The 18,449-nt window shown below is 33.8% G+C and overlaps 3 protein-coding genes across 4 annotated transcripts in view; 2 read left to right on the top strand and 1 right to left on the bottom strand.

Annotated features, from left to right (window-relative positions):
* The window catches only part of LOC118186863 (disintegrin and metalloproteinase domain-containing protein 10-like), a 218,651-nt gene extending 211,622 nt beyond the window's left edge, over nucleotides 1-7,029 (bottom strand). Inside the window, exon 1 of the mRNA XM_085815947.1 lies at nucleotides 6,432-7,029. Within this exon, the coding sequence (XP_085672073.1) occupies nucleotides 6,432-6,516 (85 nt within the window). The 5' untranslated portion in view covers nucleotides 6,517-7,029. The remainder of the gene's footprint in view (nucleotides 1-6,431) is intronic.
* LOC118186808 (uncharacterized) overlaps nucleotides 1-18,449 on the top strand; it is a 46,603-nt gene that overhangs the window by 22,574 nt on the left and 5,580 nt on the right. Inside the window, exon 1 of one of the 2 annotated variants that reach the window (XM_035356978.2) lies at nucleotides 7,447-7,575. The exons of the other annotated variant lie outside the window; for it this stretch is intronic. The gene's annotated coding sequence lies outside the window, so the exon portion shown is untranslated. Of the gene's footprint in view, nucleotides 1-7,446; nucleotides 7,576-18,449 lie in introns of those variants that run through there. 2 annotated transcript variants of the gene reach the window in all.
* LOC118184138 (uncharacterized) overlaps nucleotides 7,287-18,449 on the top strand; it is a 265,451-nt gene continuing 254,288 nt past the window's right edge. Inside the window, exon 1 of the mRNA XM_085815944.1 lies at nucleotides 7,287-7,510. The gene's annotated coding sequence lies outside the window, so the exon portion shown is untranslated. The remainder of the gene's footprint in view (nucleotides 7,511-18,449) is intronic.

The raw sequence follows: 18,449 nt of genomic DNA, 5'->3' as shown, positions 1-18,449 counted from the left end.
TTGTGCCAATCACCACATATCGCTTTGGGGTTATAACAGGGGAAACTGGTTCACCATTACAAACAAGCTGATTGGTTGAAAAGAAACAACTTGCAATTTTTTTCAAAAGGAAGGAAAAAATTGCACCTCTTTCTTTTAATAGTAAACCTGGCAGAAAATTGTCCAAAACAGTTGTTCATGTGAAACAAATACCCGTGTGACATGGGCCTAAGCAATGCTAATTTAAGGGTGGATTTTAACTAAATAAATAAATGTTTCATTCGTCCAGAGAACTTGTAGTTCCTTTGAGTGATTTGAAAGGTATCCGTAACTTTTTGTTTGCAGTTGTTCTTTACAGGAGGAAGCTTGTTGAGACAGCCTTGGCTTGTGACAGGCTGTAGTGCAATTGAAGAACGGATGAATAAAAAAGTAGCCTATCATATCAGGGATAATGTGATTTTCTGCAATGGCACATGAGCTAACATGACCTCTGATGTCATCAGAAATTCCTTCTCCATGTGTTCTGAAACTTATGGCCTATAATTAAATTCTTAGTCACTTTATTATAGTATATTAGTTTGGGCAAAAATCTCAAAACAAATTGCTAATGCTATATTGTTAAAATCTTCATTTATTCTTTTAATTATATATTTTGGCATACAAAGCACACCTATAATTTTTCAATTTTTAGGTATATTCGCCACATAACATGCACCTTTTTCTTCAAGTGGAAACCTGAGCTACATGTGTGATCTTTTAAAGTGATTCAATTGAAGACTTTTCCCAGACTTTCAAACAATTGTATACTGAATTAAAAGTGATAAGAGAATAACAGGTGTTTGAGGAAATGCTTGAGGGAGTATATAGTTCTGCAAAGAGGGTGGGTTGTATTCAGTGCACCTGTACACAAGAATGTTATTTTGGAATTTTGAAATAAGGGGCACATATTTTGGAGTAAGAACACACTTCCCATTCAAATGAATTCATGGAATTAGAAGTCGGATGTTTTCTGAATGAATGAAAGTACAATAATTAATATGCTTTATGTAAAGGAAATTATCAGATATTAAAAAATTATCTGATAATGAAAATTTTTAAGTTCATAAGGTGTATCATTTCTTTTAAATAAACAGTACTTAGGTACATGTAGAAATCTAATTTCTGTATGCCCATCTTTTACCTTATTTTTAAATGTATCATTTTTATACTGGGCATATAACATGCAACTGTGAATTTTAATCTTATTTTTTGTAATAAAAGTGTACATTATATGCAGGAATGTATGGTAATTCTAATTTAGGCTATTTTTTAGTCAATTTGTTTATATCCATTATCAGGTGCTTCTTCACATTTGGATTATTAATGATTTTGAATTGGCAATTTAATTTATTTTGTTTATTTTTTGCTTTACATTAATACTTAATACTTTCCATTTTGGTTGCTGAACTTATTTCACTTCATTAGATTCTGATTATTAATAAAAGTTATCATCTTTCACTGTTAAATTTGTTTGTGTTGTTATTTAAAAACTTGGAGTTAAAAATTTTTAAGCCTGTGTAAACTCAACAAATGTTAAAAATTGTCTGGATACTTTTCTGATTATAAAGGTCCAATAAGATACATAAATTGCACATACATAGAGTACACATATAGATGCTTGCATGGGGGAAAGTGCAGAATCGCCCACTGCTTTGGCGCATTTTTAAGAATTGCGCATACTCGGTATCCATGTACACATCGACCTATTTTCACTTAAAAAAACAGGCTAAAGTGCAGAATCGCCCGCTTATTTGTTTGAAGCTTTTTACAAGAATAAGAAGAATTGAATGTTTGTCAATTTTCTTTTACTTGTTAAGTGAAAATAGGTTGATGTGTACATGGATAAAGTCAAGGGAATGCACAATGCCATTTTTGTGCAATTCTGGGATATCTTTTTTTAAGTGAAAATAGGTCGATGTGTACATGGATATTGAGTATGTGCAATTCTTAAAAATGCGTCAAGCAGCGGGCGATTCTGCACTTTCCCCCAAAAACATCCCAGAATTGCACAAAAATGGCATTGTGCACTCCCTTGACTTTATCCATGTACACACTGACCTATTTTCACCTAAAAAGTCAAAGAAAATTAACAAAAATCCAATTCTTCTTACTCTTGTAAAAAGCGCCAATCGAATAAGTGGGCGATTCTGCACTTTAGCCCTTACATGAAACATCTGTAGACTTATGTTAGAGAAATGTTATTAGATGTTGCAGAATATATTTATTAATTTCAATCACATTGTTGTGAACTGACTTTATAAATGCTGTGCATTTTGCTCTGTGTAAGATCTCGGATGATGAATTTGATGGTATTTCTTCCTTAAAAATTTCATTCAAATGGTTGATGGGACCATATGTGATGCATGGCAAGTAATAAATACAGAAGTTCTAATTCAAAATGATTTATGCTGTTTACTTTTTCAAATGTGTATTTTATACTTTTCCGAGATAGGATTTATTGAGAATTTTATTTGCGCTTTAAAGAACTGTCGATTATGTTTCATTACATCAATTTAATGTGCCAATAGTTCAGATTTATATTGCTTGCAGTAAGGTTTTGTCCGGCTTTTAATTTTTTCTACCCAGTTCTCAAACAAGGGTTTTTCAGTTGAAAGGGTATTTTGAAATCTGATGCTGAATATTTTCATGATAACTCGTAATTCATACTTTAGTTAATACAGCAGTTATAATCTGAACTAAACTTTGCAAACCTACACCTAGATCACCATAATATTAAACAAAAAGCAATCAATCAAATATGACACCACCACTGACTAGTATTGAAAACTGAGTTTACTCATGCACTTCCCTGGGATAGATAGGGAGCCCATTGAGTCAAACTACACTGGTGTGCAAAAATTAAGGACGAGACAGTTTTTTCAATATAACTTTGTACAAAAGCTTTCCAAATCAACACATTTAATACCGTAAGATCCCCAATACGTAAGGACATGAGTAATGTAAGCAACACTTACTAAAAGAGAAATCAGAGGGATAAAAAAAGTAGCATGGAGCGCAATGCGACTGAAGGGCGAAACATCCCTGTGATGGGTGTCCAGCAAGAAACATCCGGTCTTTAATAGGGGATATGATCTCCCCTGACTGCTAGGCAGGTTTCACAGCGTCTGCCCATGCTTAGAATGAGGGTGTCATTGAGTTGTTGAGGCATTGCTGCCCATTTGTCTTGCAGCGCCAATCGAAGCTCCGGAATTGTTACTGGTGGTAAGGTACGAGCTAAGCATCTGCCTAGAAAATCCCATACATGCTCGATGGGATTGAGATCCGGAGATCGTGCCGGCCAATCCATATGTTCAATATCCTCACTCTCTAAGAGCTGTTCGGCAGCTACTGTGCGATGACATGGTGCATTGTCGTTCATGAAAAGGAACTGCGGACCCATAGCGCCTCTAAAAAGACGCACATATGGAAGAAGAATCTCGTTACAATAACGGGTCCTATTGACTGAACCTCCGTTGAAGATGTGAAGGTCTGTACGACTACCAAGCATGATGCCTCCCCAAACGAGAACACCGCCACCTCCATACCTGTCTCTTTCAATGATGTTTGAGGGATGATTGCGGCTTCCCCGCTCTCTCCAGATAAGTATGTGATGAGAATCGCTACTCAGACTGAATCTGCTCTCATCTGTAAAGAGTACTCGTCCCCATTCATTGTCTCTCCAATTCCGGTGTTCCCGGCACCACAGAGAATGCCTTCTCCGACGGGCAGGCGTTAGAGGTACACACCGTACAGGGCGTCGTGCAAACAGACCACCACCGTGCAGTCTTCTGGCCACGGTAAAATGCGATGTTGGTCGTCCAGTCCCCTGTGTCTAGCGAATTCTCCCGCTGTCTGCCGCCTGTTTCTTTTGACCTGCAAGGCAATATACCGGTCATCTGCGGGTGTGGTTCCTCGTGGACGACCACTACTAAACCCCCGGACAGCCGTTCCTGTAGTTTGAAATTGTCTCCAAAGTCGTGAAACGATGCTGTGAGAAATTCCGAACTCTGCAGCCACACTTGTCACACTGCGGCCTTCCTCCAACTTCCCAATGATTCGACCTCGGGTAAAAGCATCCAGATGTCATCTAACAGATTTATTATTCGCCATTTCTCGCTGAGGCAGCAACTCGGTGTGATTTTAACTGCTATACGGCGTGCAATCTCTTTGCCAGAAATACTGATCTTACACCAACAACATGCTTTATACTACTTAGACACTCCCCCATTACGTCTACCTGCATATCTGCGCATGCGCTACCGTACATCACCTTACTTATTCTCCTGATTGGTCTTTCTGTCCGCTCTGCCTCTTCGTTCAGCAGATATGCTAATTTTTCGACTTCGTCCTTAATTTTTGCACACCAGTGTATATTAGATGAAGATGACTTTTTTTTTCCCTTGTAATAACTGTATTAAAATTTTTAAAAAATCAGCACAATGGATATTATGATTTGAGATTTGCCTAGATTTTTGTTTATTATAAGCTTTCAATACTACTATCATTTAGAACTTAACCCTTTCGGTTCTAATGAGCACACATGTCCCACAGATTATATTTCATTACCTATTGGGTAAATAAAACCCACTTTTAAATGTTTTTTTTTTTTTTTTTTTACGTTTGCCGAGTTTTTAAGGAATTGGGAAACAAATATATGACTAAGATCAAATGTGTTAGGTTGCACTTTGTAAAGACTGCTTTACGCTATATCATACTTAACTTACTGTAAGAATAAAATATTCGGTACATTTAATTTAAATTTATTCACATGCAATGTAAGGTTATTATCACAATATCCTAAATGATTGGGACATACAATCCCAGTTGACAATATGACTCGAGAGATTTCCAGGAAACAGGAAAAGTTAAATACTTAGTCATATTACACTTCTTTAGTATGTCAACATTGAACTACTTTTCATAGTTAAATTTTAATCATGCAACAGTCAGGTCAAAAAGATTAAACCATATGGAATTGGTGTGAAGAACAGCTGAAAAATTTAAATGATGTATAGAATGGTCTTGGAAACTAAAAATGATTATTATTTTTTAGTTTTAGGTAATTAGTGTATGGTAAAAGAGGAATAAACTAAAAATGATTATTATTTTTCAGTTTTAGGTAATTAATGTATGGTAAAAGAGGAATACTAAAAGTTCATATTTTTAAAACTACTTGTATTATACTAGTTTGAAGTATTACATTTTGAGCAATTTTTCAAACTTTTATATTTGTGTGTGTAGGGATAGATTCATGGATGGCGGAAAACTGATTAACAAGATTAAATGAGCCATTAAGCCCTAAGCGAAACTGCATTAAGTAATTACAGTAAATTATAGTCCATTAATCAGTAGAAAGTTGAGAAAAAAATTATAAGTATATTAGAGGAAAAAATTTTAAAGTTAATAAAGATACTTCTTAAAATCTAGAACAGGGTTTCTCAATTAGGGTGCAGGAATGCTGTTAGTCTTTAATTAACTTGTTAGTATTTAGTTGTAGTTTATGAACATAAAAGAGTACTTGTATTCAAATTTTGAAATTTATCAATATTTTCTATATTTCTTATTTAATTTATAAAACATTAAAAATAATCTAAATAATTTATTTTTCTAGTTCTAGAAAGAAAGAAGGGGAATGGTCGCCTAGCAATGGTAAAAAGGGTGCATGTCATAAAGAACATTGAGAACCAATGGTCTAGGTTTTGAACACTCTTTTTCAGACAAATTAAGATATCTGAATTGTACTCGAATTCTTGTCATGTAATGTAAGATCATTGTACTTCATCAAGATTTTGGTGGAATGTAATTTCCATATCAACTGACACAAAATTTAAATGTAATATTCCTTAGCATGCTTAGTGCAAATGGAAGTAAATTCTTGCAAGTTAGTATCATACTTTATATCAAAATGTGGGCCACTTCTACAAAATTAAAACTAAAAAGAGAATTTTACTATTTAAAATGTGATATAAATTTAACAAATTTTGCTGATAAAATATATTAACTCCTAAAATTATTATTCAAAATAAGCCCTGCATATATAAAAATATCTATTAATAAATTCAATGCTGCAAATTTCCTGTAACAAATATAATAATTTTATGTTAAAAAATGACTCCCTATTTATATACAGTGGTGAGTAAAGTGAAATATTTTCCTAAAAAAATAGATTTGAAAAGTAAACATCCATAGGACCATATTTTGTGGATTAGCAAGCAGTAATTAATTGCACATACAATTTCTGCTGCTATTTTTTAATGTTATTTTATTTAAACTGCATTATTATTATTTAAACTGCATTAATCTGATTCACCTTGACATATTTTTATTACTGTATTATGCAGAGATCAGTAATCGAAGAATTTTTGTTTTTACAGTAAATCATGTAAAGTAAAAGAATTTATTTGAAAACTTACCAGATTTTACTTTGAGGCAACTAGCAAGTATCGCAAACGATAAAAAGCCGACAATGCCGTAAGGGAAGCCAAAACTCACAGTCATTGCTCTCACAATGAATATGCATAAGAACAAAATTTTCTATATACCAAGTTTGAGGATAAATTAGTAAAATTACTGTTTTGAGTGTGAAAGCGAGGGATATTAAGCATCCATACTTTAAACCTTCCCTAAGCTAAAAATTTCAGGAGAAATGGTTTACTTATACCATACCACAACTTTACCACGACTAAAGAAATTTCTAACTGTACAGATTTTCTCAGACTGTATTTTGATCATCAGTTCTGTGATAATCCATTTCAAGAGCAAGCAATCCACCGCTTGTTTTCCAACGCCATTGACATAATAATCGAAATGCAAAACACCACCTTACAATTAATGAAAACAAGCATTTTTTTTAAAGAAGATAAGTTATAATTTGAATTCATTGAGTACGATTTTTCATTTTTACATTTTTGGAGATAAAAGAATATTTCAGAATTCAGTAATACGATTTCGTACGCATCTTTACACATGCCCTTCTTCAATCTGTACACAATCTAGATTTGCTTGCAAACATGCTGTTCCATCAATTGTTGCTTACGCCCAGTCTTTAACTACCATATTTTAATTTGAAGTCGCACAAATTCTTAAATGAAAAGTAATTTAACTTGATTAATATAAATCTTCTACAGTGGGAAAAGGCAAATATTAGATTAATTATTACTGGAAGGGATAGCTGCTAACAGATTAAACAGCAATTTGTGAAGTTTCGTTTCATCCAATGATCGAACTCCTCTGAGCCGCTTACAGCTTGTTTTGTTTTTGCAGCGTGCAGTAGATTTGTATAGCGATGTTGAAAGTCTGTTGACAGAATGGAGTTTGGATTAACTTTATATTATAGCTATATAAAATTTTTCATTCTCAGTGCTTTTTTTGAGTAATTGCAATTTGGCATAAAATATTTTTCACCATTGTAAGATTTAATCCATAGTCAAGTAATCTTTTGGAAGTTTTTAGGTATTTTTCGTGCTTGGAACAGCATCTATTTCTTCGGAAAGTATGTAAAATATCATGAATTCTTAGGTATAAGGTTTCTTTTTACATTTAACAGTTGCAAAACGAGTGAGTTCTTTTTATTTTTGTGTTGTTTACTTAGTATATATTTTTAGATTTTACTGCATAAATTAACGCAAGTCTAACTAAAATTGACGAGCAAGTGTTGAATTATGTTTGTTGTTTACAAAATGCAAATTTTAATGTTTTTTAGTTGATTTATTATTTTATTTTGAGTGACGGTGTGTAAATTTTTGTTCTTTTTTTGCTTTCCTTTGGTTTAATCATCCTTTCTCATTATAATATTTTTTTTTTTTTGTCAGTCATTTAAAAATGAGTAGAAGGTTTTGATGATTTTAATTTTTTTAGCTGTCTTATGGAGCTGTTATTCATGTCTAAATTTAAAGATCAATTTAATTATTGTTATGAAAAATTTCAAAATACCTATTTAAGATTTTGGGAAGCTCAAAGAACTTCATTTATAGCTACTTTTCTCAAACTTTTTTCTATTTGAGACTACTTTTATAAATGAATGTTCACCATCTCTACATTTTTCAGTACGTATAGCAAATATTTTTTAGCATATATTACGGCTTTAGTGTAGAATTGGGTGCCCCTTCGATTGGCGACATTTTAAAAAAAAAATTGGCGATGAAACCTCACTTCTGGTTACCACGATAGTTTTAACTCTGTTTTAGCTTCCCGATTTTATTTAAATGAAAATAGATTGATGTGTACATGGACATATTTAAGGCAGTGCGCAATGCCTAGTTTTGTGCAATTCCAGAATGTTTTTTTTAAGTAAAAACAGATCAATGTGTACATGGACACAGATCTTATGCAATTCTTTGACTTCTTATTTTGGTTTTGTGTAGCGGCCATCTTGAAATTGTGTCTTCCTGGCGCCGATCTTGGCGTCAAAAAAGAATCGCCAATAAACAAGGGGCACCCAATTGTACTATATTACTAACCAATGTGCTTAAAAATACAGTTAGTTAAAATTCATTTGATTCATATATGTATTAACCAATAAAGTTAATCAAAGAAAAGTTATGTTTGTTTTAACCCTTTAGCAGTTGCAAGACTAAGCAATTTTTACTTCCCAAGTGCGTGGTATATCTGTCAGTCGTAAATGTGTAACGTGTGCTGTTTTCGTTTGTGTCCATTGTAATGCAAAACTGGAAAGTTAGCGGAGCTCAATGAAGACCCTAAAATAGTTAATAACTTAAGATTAGAGTTTGGATAAGCTTTATTGTGTTATCTAAAAATTAAATAGTATTGGTACTCGCATTAATGATATGCCTGCTGATTTATTGCATAGCTGTTTCATGTTTGGATGAATGCTGGTAAGCTTAAATCTGAGATCAGCACATACATTAAATTGATTTTGGTGCTTTGTTTCTGTTTGAAGTTGTGATAAAAAACCTTTTCTTATACAGATACATAGAAGAAAAACTGAAGTGTAAAGTATCATTCTACTGTTCACTTTATTCTATTTTAGCTGCTGCTAATGAGGTCCAGAAATTAACCATAATTTCTGCTTGGGATTTCATTTTAAGTCTGCTTTATTACTGAGTTTTTCTTTCATTAAATGACAGTTTGTTATTTTCAAAATTTTAATTGGAAAAACTCAAGAACCCATGAAAGTTTTTTATATTTACCACTTGAAAAAAGTTTGACTCCGACCTCAGAGTTTCAAGATGTGAGCATATTTCATTCATAATTATTTTTCGAACACCCCTCGGGGGGCATCGACTCGGGTAAAACCTGGGAAGCTACTGATTAGGATCTATACCAAGGCAGTTTCGGCCATGGTGTTTAAAATCGACCAGACTAGAGTAATCACTGACCATGGCTGTTTCAGGCTCGGCAGGGACCATATAGTCTTGTATTGTCCATTCTGTTGGTTGTGGTGAAGCTGTATAATTAGATATTAATGGTTGTCTGGAGTGAAACACCCCCGTTGATGGAGTTGGCGAATTCAGCAAGCCTTTAAACTGCTTGAGGTTTCCAGTGTGGCTGGGGCCTTAAAACTTCATATTCATATCCTTTCTTGGTTTCCCCCTGAGGACGCTTAAAGCCGGAATCTGTATACCATGACGTAGTGTTAGCAGGCCAGATTGGTGGCCTGGTCTGTTTGACAGTGTTTAAGTGACACCGTTTACTGTCCGGATTTGAGGCCCCTGTTGATGGCAGAAGTTTTTACCATCCCTCCAGAATAGGGACGTGGAATGTGATTCGCTAAGTATTCCTGTCGAATCAGCTTAGTCTTAGCTCGTCTGCTCGACCTATAGGTTAGCGGTCTCTTGGATCGCCTTTAGAGATTGGGGCGTTTAACTGTGTTAGGGCAGCCTGCTGCTTGTCAGCTCTAAGTGCCCCTTCCTCCTAGCACACTGTCTTATTTGACCGAAAGGGCAGGAGTTCAACTTTGGTGTTCCCTTCTATCTTATTTTAACGTGCAAATACTTGATGCCGATGTGTATGTAAGGGTAGATGCATTCAACAAATTGCTTAATCCTTATTTTATGTCTATTGTTGCAAACGTAGTAATTTGTGCAATAATATTTATCTTTTTTGTGATTGCTTGTTGTTATTGTTTTTCTACATTAAAAAAAAGGCAAGTGCAACTACATATTATGTTAAACTTAGGTTAACGTTTTTAATTCGGAGAAGCAACGATTTGAGCATAATTACTTGAAAACGTTCAGCTCTCATGTTTAAACCATTGTTGTATTCTTGGCCACTTAAATTACTAATATCTAAACTATTTTCCTCTAAGTCTTTAATAAGAATGTTGTTCGTTATTCACCGGTCGTATCTGTTGAAACACAAAATACTAAAAACTTTCTTCAGTACTCATGTCTGTATTTTCTAAACTAAGGTACCTCATACAAATTGATATCTGTTCTTGATGACAGGCATCAGGGGTACAATCAAGTAAAATAGAAACATGCTTTGCCCGTTTGAGCTAATTTAAAATAATTTGCTTTATATGATTCCCTAATAAGCTAATTATTTTATTTTGAATTTTATCTCTAAGGTAATGAAACATATTTTTGTAGTTTGAATTTTATTAATATATACAAACATGATAGGGTCAAATATTGTGATAATTTCTATACACTTTAAAAAATTATTATTTCTTTCAAATAATATGTTACGGGAACCACGGAAGGCTATGTTTTGTTTGGCTAAAAACTGAATGGCATAGACAGTTCTTTCAATAATTCAATAACATCACACCAATGCTTAGTCTCTTTTTTTAATAAAATTTTGAAATTCCGAATTAACAGGTTTATTCATTCATAATTGTTCTAAGAAATTGGATTAACTGTTTCGTTGTTTGGCAAGATTCGACATGAGTACATCTAAAAAATATTACGTCCATTTTTGTCTTTTGCGAAACTGAAACTCGAAACCAAGTTTGGGTAATATCCAGGACCATTTTAAGGCTTGAACTTGTGATGGCAATAATGGACTTAAAGATAAACCGGAATCATCAAGCACAAGCCAAATGGGTGTCTACTGCAGAAGTTGTAGATTTGAATGGTATTTCTTCTGTTCCCCCCCCCCGATTGGCTGCATTGGAGTTAAAAGTAATTCTCGGGTGAAAATGCTTTCTAAACACTTTCTGATTATTAGGTTCTTTTGGTAATTTCAATGGTAGCTAAGACATTGATGGATAACTAGCGCTAGTAGCATTAGCATGAGTATTCTTTGGGTTTTGGAAAAACTGAATAATATTGATGGACCAGTAGCATCAGCATGGGTATTCTTTGGGTTTTGGAAAAAACTGAATAATTTTAAAGTTCTGGTTTATTAAGTCTTCCTCTCACCTTTTTTTTTTTTTCCTTATTACAATCTGATACTCACAGTTTTTTCTGTTTTTCTTCCGACATCTGGGGAAAAATGAAAACAGAAAAAGCAGAAGTAAAAACAAAAGCAGAAAATAACTATTATAAGAACTATTGCATAAAACACTTCTTAAAAATATTCGGAAAGTCCCAGTTTGAAATAATTTACTTTACTTCTGAAAAAGTGAGTATATCTTAAACTATTGCTTGGAAAATATATGAATTCTTAGATCAATACCAAATAATTCAAGGAGGAACTGGTACTCTTCTGTTTATTAAAGTAAATAAATCAAATTTAAAGACGTAATGAAAATAACAAAACATCTTCCTTCGATTTTCTGTATAGCTAAAAATCTGAAAATGGCCAATTTTTTATCTCTGAATGCCACGTACATTTTCACTTGACTTCAAATCTCAAATTGGAATAAATTCAGTGGTGCTCTGTAAATATGTCAATCCTTTCTTCTCAAAGGATAAACTTTAGTTTAACAAAGAAGTGGTTCATGAAAAAAAAAAAAAAAAAAAAAAAAATGAGTAATTATGCTCAAATCGCCACTCTTCTGAATCAGAAAGCTAACTTAAGTTTACCATAATATGTAACTGCATGTACCTTTTTTTACTTAGGATAACAAAAGCAGTTACAAAAAAAAAAAAAAAAAAAAAAAAAAGAAAAAAAAATTGTAAAAAAGACAATGTTGCCCAAATTACTACAATTGCAACAGTAGAACAAAATAATGACTAAGCAATTTGTCAAACGCATCTACGGTGCTCCCTGTACCCTTACATTCACATCGTCATCACATATTTTCATTCACATATATTTACAAGATCAGCTCATGTCAAAAACTGCAAAACGCATTAACTGATAAAAACCAAAGTGATATAAATAGTATAGATCTTATGCATGACCTGTAGTTTTTGCAAACTTTTGGAGGAAATATAGCATTGCCAGTTGAAACTCTAAGCTATATCATTGTCAACAACATAGCGGTGTGCAGAAAAGAATTTTGGATATATCCCTAGATATCAGTCCTAGAGGATTTTTTTGTACTAAGTTGTAATCATAGTTTTTGAACCTTGTCGTAAGCTACGATGCGAACAACAATTTATTCAGTGCAAACTCATCAGATATGTATATTAATTTTTTTTAATTTTAGGATAATAAAAAAAATCTGAAAGGTTTCAGATTTTAAATTGTGTCCAAAGGGGCATTTTTTGACATTTTGTGTGTTACCTTTATTTATTAAATATCATGTTCTTCGCGCTTAAACCATAAATTTCAGTTCAATAGCAATGTCGCAAAATAATTTTAAAATGAGCCTGTCTTTAGAATTTCCGATACACAGTTCCGCACACTGGAGATAAAAAGGTTCCCCTCCCCCTCCGTAGATTGTTGCCATTGCTCACTTTCAAATCGTCGAGTTTGTTACTCAAAAATTCATTAAAGTTTTACGAAATATGAAATCGATAATAAAACAAATTCCAAATTTGCGCTTTCAGATGCCCATATTCTTAGTAGGATTACGTCATTCAAAATTCGATGACTCTATGTACCATTGTTTTATCACAATGCAAGAAATATACATACATTTATGCAGATTTTTCATTATTTAATTTCTTCAAATATAATGCAGGAATCTAACATTTGGTGGGAACAGTTTGAAAAGTGAAACAGACATTTATATTGATTCAACACAAAATTGCAAAACGAAAACAATAGTCCCTCAGGGACAAAACCCCTTTGGACTAATTAGTGTTCAGCAATATATTTTGTATGCAATGCATTTAGTATATTATTTCATTTAGCTTGCAGTGTCACTTTTTATAACCTGTTGTTGTTATCGACTACTGCTCACTTGTCTGGCGTATAGTCAGTCGAAGCTCAGTTTCGCCCCAAATTTTGATGGAGACCATCCTGGGAGGACGGGTCCAAGCATCTCCCACCCCTCTTCCCCCTATGACCAAACTTTCAAGAGGACTTTCGTCTCACCTATTTAAAGTGCCCCTGTGCTGCACGGACACTGCATTTACAAACATCCATGTCTTCTCCAGGATTCGAACCCAAGGCCTTCGGCACGGCAGTCAGCAACGCTAACCACTGTACCGGTTAGGCGGCTTTTTGTAACATAAATAAATGTATGATTCTTCAATGAATATATTTGATTGTGGTTTTTAAGAAAGCACAAAATGTTTGCATATTTAGACAAAAGATAAATATTTTTTGGGGGGTTCATATTATTATGTTAATATACTTCATTTTAAATGTTAATCATAAGCACCATGCCTTTAATATCGTCACTACCTAAAGGCGCTCACTAGACATTTGCATGACAACATCGATTAGGCTTGGCGCGGGCCTGTTAGAAACTATATAATTTTCTAGTGAAAATGATTCTAAGGTTGAAAATGGTGAAAGTTTCTTGTTTCACTTAACTAACCCAGCAAACATGTTCTTTCCAAACCTCTTTAATTTCTCATGGACACTCAGAGCAATCAAGTCCACCAGCAGCTGAGCAGTAAAGCTGCTGAACACTGGTAGTTCAGTCCAAGGTTCGAATCCTGGTGAATGACCTGGCTGCATGGGCATTCCCATGATTTCCCGTATGTGTAATATGTATATGAGCCAGTTTGCCTTGGAAAGCCCTTCTTGAAGGCATTCTTCCTGTTAGGCAGGTAGCCCTTGAGTGCTTTGCAGTAATTAAATAAACCAGACCAAATGAGAGCAGTCTAGAAACTGCTTTGTAGACAGATTGAATTTATTTTGTTTAGAGAATACATTGAGTTCACTGAAATTTGAGAAAGAGTGCCAGTTTACTTGAGCCATATATTATCAGCAAGAAATGATGCACAATCTAGTTAATTTTGTTTACAAGTAAAAGGGTATTTTTTCAAATCTAGGAGGGCCAACCAAATGCAAGATTCGAGGATCCCTTGTGATCTGTAGACAACAGTTTCAAATGTTGATTGATAGTACATTTGTAAATTGTATACCTATTTTATATTTGAGAGGAAATGTATTTCTGAAAATAGTGACAAGAAGAAGTATAAAATTGATTTTATACTTCTGAGATAATTGATATGATTGTTCTGAGAAGTATAAAATTGATTTTATATTGTGTGATGAATTTTTTCCTCCTCTTTTAATAATAGATCATTTTAATGATTTTTCATAAGCTTTTTTGAATATACAGTAGACGCATTGCTAGCAATAGGTCTTTTAATATTCATTTTTAAATAGTCTGGATACTTTAAACAAGCATGGCTTGTTAATTGAAAGGTTTTGTAATACTAACAATTATTATTGAATGAAATAATCTATAGCTACTAAAATGATAGGTATGTACATTCTTTTGCATTTTTATTTTTTATATCAGCAACCTGCTGGTGCTGTTTCTAAAGAACTCTGGAAAAAGAGGGGGGGGGAAACTGAAGCTTCTAAATTTATTTAGTTATTAGCTAGGTGGTTTAGAATTGCATTCAGCATTTCAGAAAATTTGAGTATTTAATTTAGGAGAATGTTATTTAAATATTATTTTATGTGTTATCTTTCTGCCTGTTTTATATGCAGTGAATTTCTGATCAAAGTATGTGAATACTTATATTTCTTGTATTTTTTATGTTTCCTAAAAGTTTAAACAAAAAATCTATCAGTTATAATTTGTAAGTGTTAATTTTGATTTCTACGTCTGTGAGATTACTTATTTTATCAACAAAAGCTGTGTGACTTTTCATTGTTTCGAAGCATTATCCTCTCTTTGCAGTTTCCTTATGTTTCATGTAAATCCATACTCTTCAAAATGATTATCTGTTCTTTTAACAAAAATTTTGTCAAATTCTCAAAATTATTATGCATTATAGGTATTTTCAATCTACATTGCTGGCCATTAAAATTACAATACCATGAAGGAAAGAAAATACAAAAAAGATATTTATTGTACATAAACAGTAGGATGTGAAGACAGATTTATTAAATTTGTAAGCAGTTTGGGGGTTTTCAGGGGTTCACAATCAGTAGAAACAGCTGCTACCCTTCAGCTAAATTGACCCTTACATGGTTAGGCTTGGATGACAGAAACAGGCAACTTATTCCATGCTGCTTCAGATCCATTTCCCACTTCATCAACCGTATTAGGTGGCAGGCCAGTTTTTCAGCAACCCATGATGAGATCTTCTCAGCAACCACGTATCTGGAGACCGTAAAGGCCAGGCCAGCAATTTAATATCCTGTTTATCGAGGAAGGTCAGAACATGACGTGCAGCATGTGATCTTATATTATCTTGTTTGAAGCTAGGGCACAATCCTGGATGCAAGATATAAAAAATTTACCTATCTTCTTTCAAATTACCGTCGATCTGAATTAGAGATGTGTGTGTCGTGTACCAGTGGCTTGCCCAAACCATCGCACCAGGTGCAGAGCTGTATGCCAGTATCGAATGCAAGCAGGTGACGTGTGGTCTCCTCAGAGCCATCAGAATGCTGCACGCAGAACCAGGACTAATCTGAAAAGATGACATTATGCCACTCCTGTATCCAGCTTTGTCATTCAGTACACCAGAGTCGCCGTCTCCCTCTATTCTGCACTGTGGAGGGAACCTGAAGTAATGGTCGACATGCTGATAGTCCACACTGCTGCAAATGTCAGCGCACCGTACAAGCAGATACTGCACGTGTAGCAAATATGCCCATTTCTTGACTAATAATCTATGATGTGGTTGTATGGTTTTGCAGGGCTGAGTTCACAATCTGTCTGTCTTCTCGGATGTCATGGGAGGGCGTTGAGATCTTACATGCCGTTCAGTATGACCCTCAGTGACCCATTGATTCCATATTCCCTTAGTTCGATGTCAACCAGTGGGATGGGCCATATCACAGAACGGTAATCCACACTCTCAATAGATAACTATCCTTCCTCTATCGAATTCCGACACTTGGTGGTGAGCATTTCTTCTTCTTTTTCGAACTTAATGTGATATTCTCCTATTCTGTCTAAATGCGCTGAAATATTAATCATTTGCATATCCCAACCTCTTCTTCCCTTCATGTGATTTTGATGTTCATTAGATCATTCCTTCCTGGTCTTGCAGTTTTAATGGCCAGCAGTGTAATTGCATTGTAACTAAATTTTACTTAATCTTCTGTTCTTAAAAACTATCCTGACGCATATTCATTTTTATGTACATGGTATAAAGCCATTTTCAGACTTGCAAACTATTCCTGATTCAGCATTAAAAGAAACATTTCTGGGACTCTTCGTTTTTGTGATATCTGATGGATTCACTTCCACGAAAATGAGTTCTTTGATGAAAACCTATACAAGTCAGAGCTGTAAGCAAGACATCAGCAGTAGTTAGCTTGTAATGCAGTTGTCTGTAAATTTTCAAAATTATTATGCTCTTTGTTTTCAATCCAATTGCATTGTGAGTAACTAAATTTTAAGCTTCTGTTCTTAAAAACTATTCTGACATATATTCATTTTTATATATATGGTATAAAACCATTACTAGACCTGCAAACTATCTCTAATTCAGCATCAAAAGAAAAATTTCTGGGACTCTTCTCTTTTGGGATATCTGATTGATTCACTTGCATGAAAATGAGTTCTTTGATGAAAATGTATTCAAGTCAGAGCTGTAAGTGAGACATCAGCAATAGTCAGCTTGTAGTGTACTTGTCAAATGTAAAGCATACTCTTATGTGCTGATGAAGTAATTGCTCATTAGTTTTGCTTTCTTCATTTTTGTTGATTATGGTTTCTTATCTTCATGAGTTTGTTTAACTTTTTTTTTATACTGCAATTATTGCTTAAAATTTATGTGTTTAAAAAAAATTATTGATTTTTAATTATATTAAATAATTTTTGTGTAGTTTCTCCTTATATTTATTTTTATAATTTTCTCCATACTACATGATATAGTTTTTATGTTAATAAACAATTATCAGTTTTATTAGTAAATTTTCTGTAGTCAATTAGATCTTGATTGTACTGATCAATTGTTCATACATATTTGGCTATCGACTCTGTGATCATCATTGACCCTCTATAAAATTTCATTAGCCTGCAGAAGGGATATACCGATCCTATTGGGAACACCTGGTTTAAATGATATGTCTGAAAATTGCGGCTGAATAAATTTTTGACTTTAAACATAATAAAATGATGATGTTCAAGACTGCAGACTTTTGAAAAACTAGTGCTTTATTTCAACAGAATGTGGCCACGTGATGTAGATATGAAATGAATGTGCCAACTATGATCGTGAGGAATCTGAGTAAACATATGTGATTGTGAAGAGACCACAGGCATCTTATAAATTTTACATATAGCTGCCAGCTCTCCCGATTTTAGCAAGAGTTTTTTCCCCCATTACATCTCCCTGTAGATACAGGTTGCTGGCAACTCTTATGCCTAACAACTATTCTCCTTACATTGAGCTGTGATTGTTTATATACATTTAAGGTGTTGAAGCCTGTGTTGGTTCATATCTTCAGGATCTCCTTAGACTATCATATGAACATGATTTTTTATATGGCACTTAATGTTTAGCAGTTGTTGATAGCCACCACATTTCACCTGCATACATTTATCAAATTTGTTGCTCATGGAATTCATGTGGCATGTTATCGTACAGCAGCATACAAACCTCAGAATACTTGCATCTGCAGCAGATGAATTCCAACAAATTTCGAAATCGCATCAATTATAAAATATCAAACACACATCCAACCATCTTGTTGTATGGACTAAACTGCACAGCAACATTTTTTGCCATCCCTGTTGGCAACAAATGCAGCTGTGCACACACACAAAGTACTGATTTGTTTATATTATGTAGTAGAATTGGACTATTATTGTAATCATTTCATCATTGCTAGATTATTTGAATATGACGAAGTGCACAAAGCCTATCTGCCTAAGGGGGAAGCCTTTAAGGAGATTTTTCTAAGAAAAGCTAGCTTGTATCCATGTTACACATGGAGAAAAACCAATTATGCAATCAGCCAGTTCACCTAAACCTAGGTGAACTTCCTATATTAAACTACTGGTGGGACTTATTTCATCATTGTATCTAAATTATCTTATGATAACA

The sequence above is a fragment of the Stegodyphus dumicola genome, chromosome 4 (genome assembly GCF_044657685.1).
Source record: "Stegodyphus dumicola isolate Sdum_Otavi_A_Nest chromosome 4, ASM4465768v1".
Lineage (NCBI taxonomy): Eukaryota > Metazoa > Arthropoda > Arachnida > Araneae > Eresidae > Stegodyphus > Stegodyphus dumicola.
This window is presented reverse-complemented; position numbering and strand designations above follow the sequence as displayed.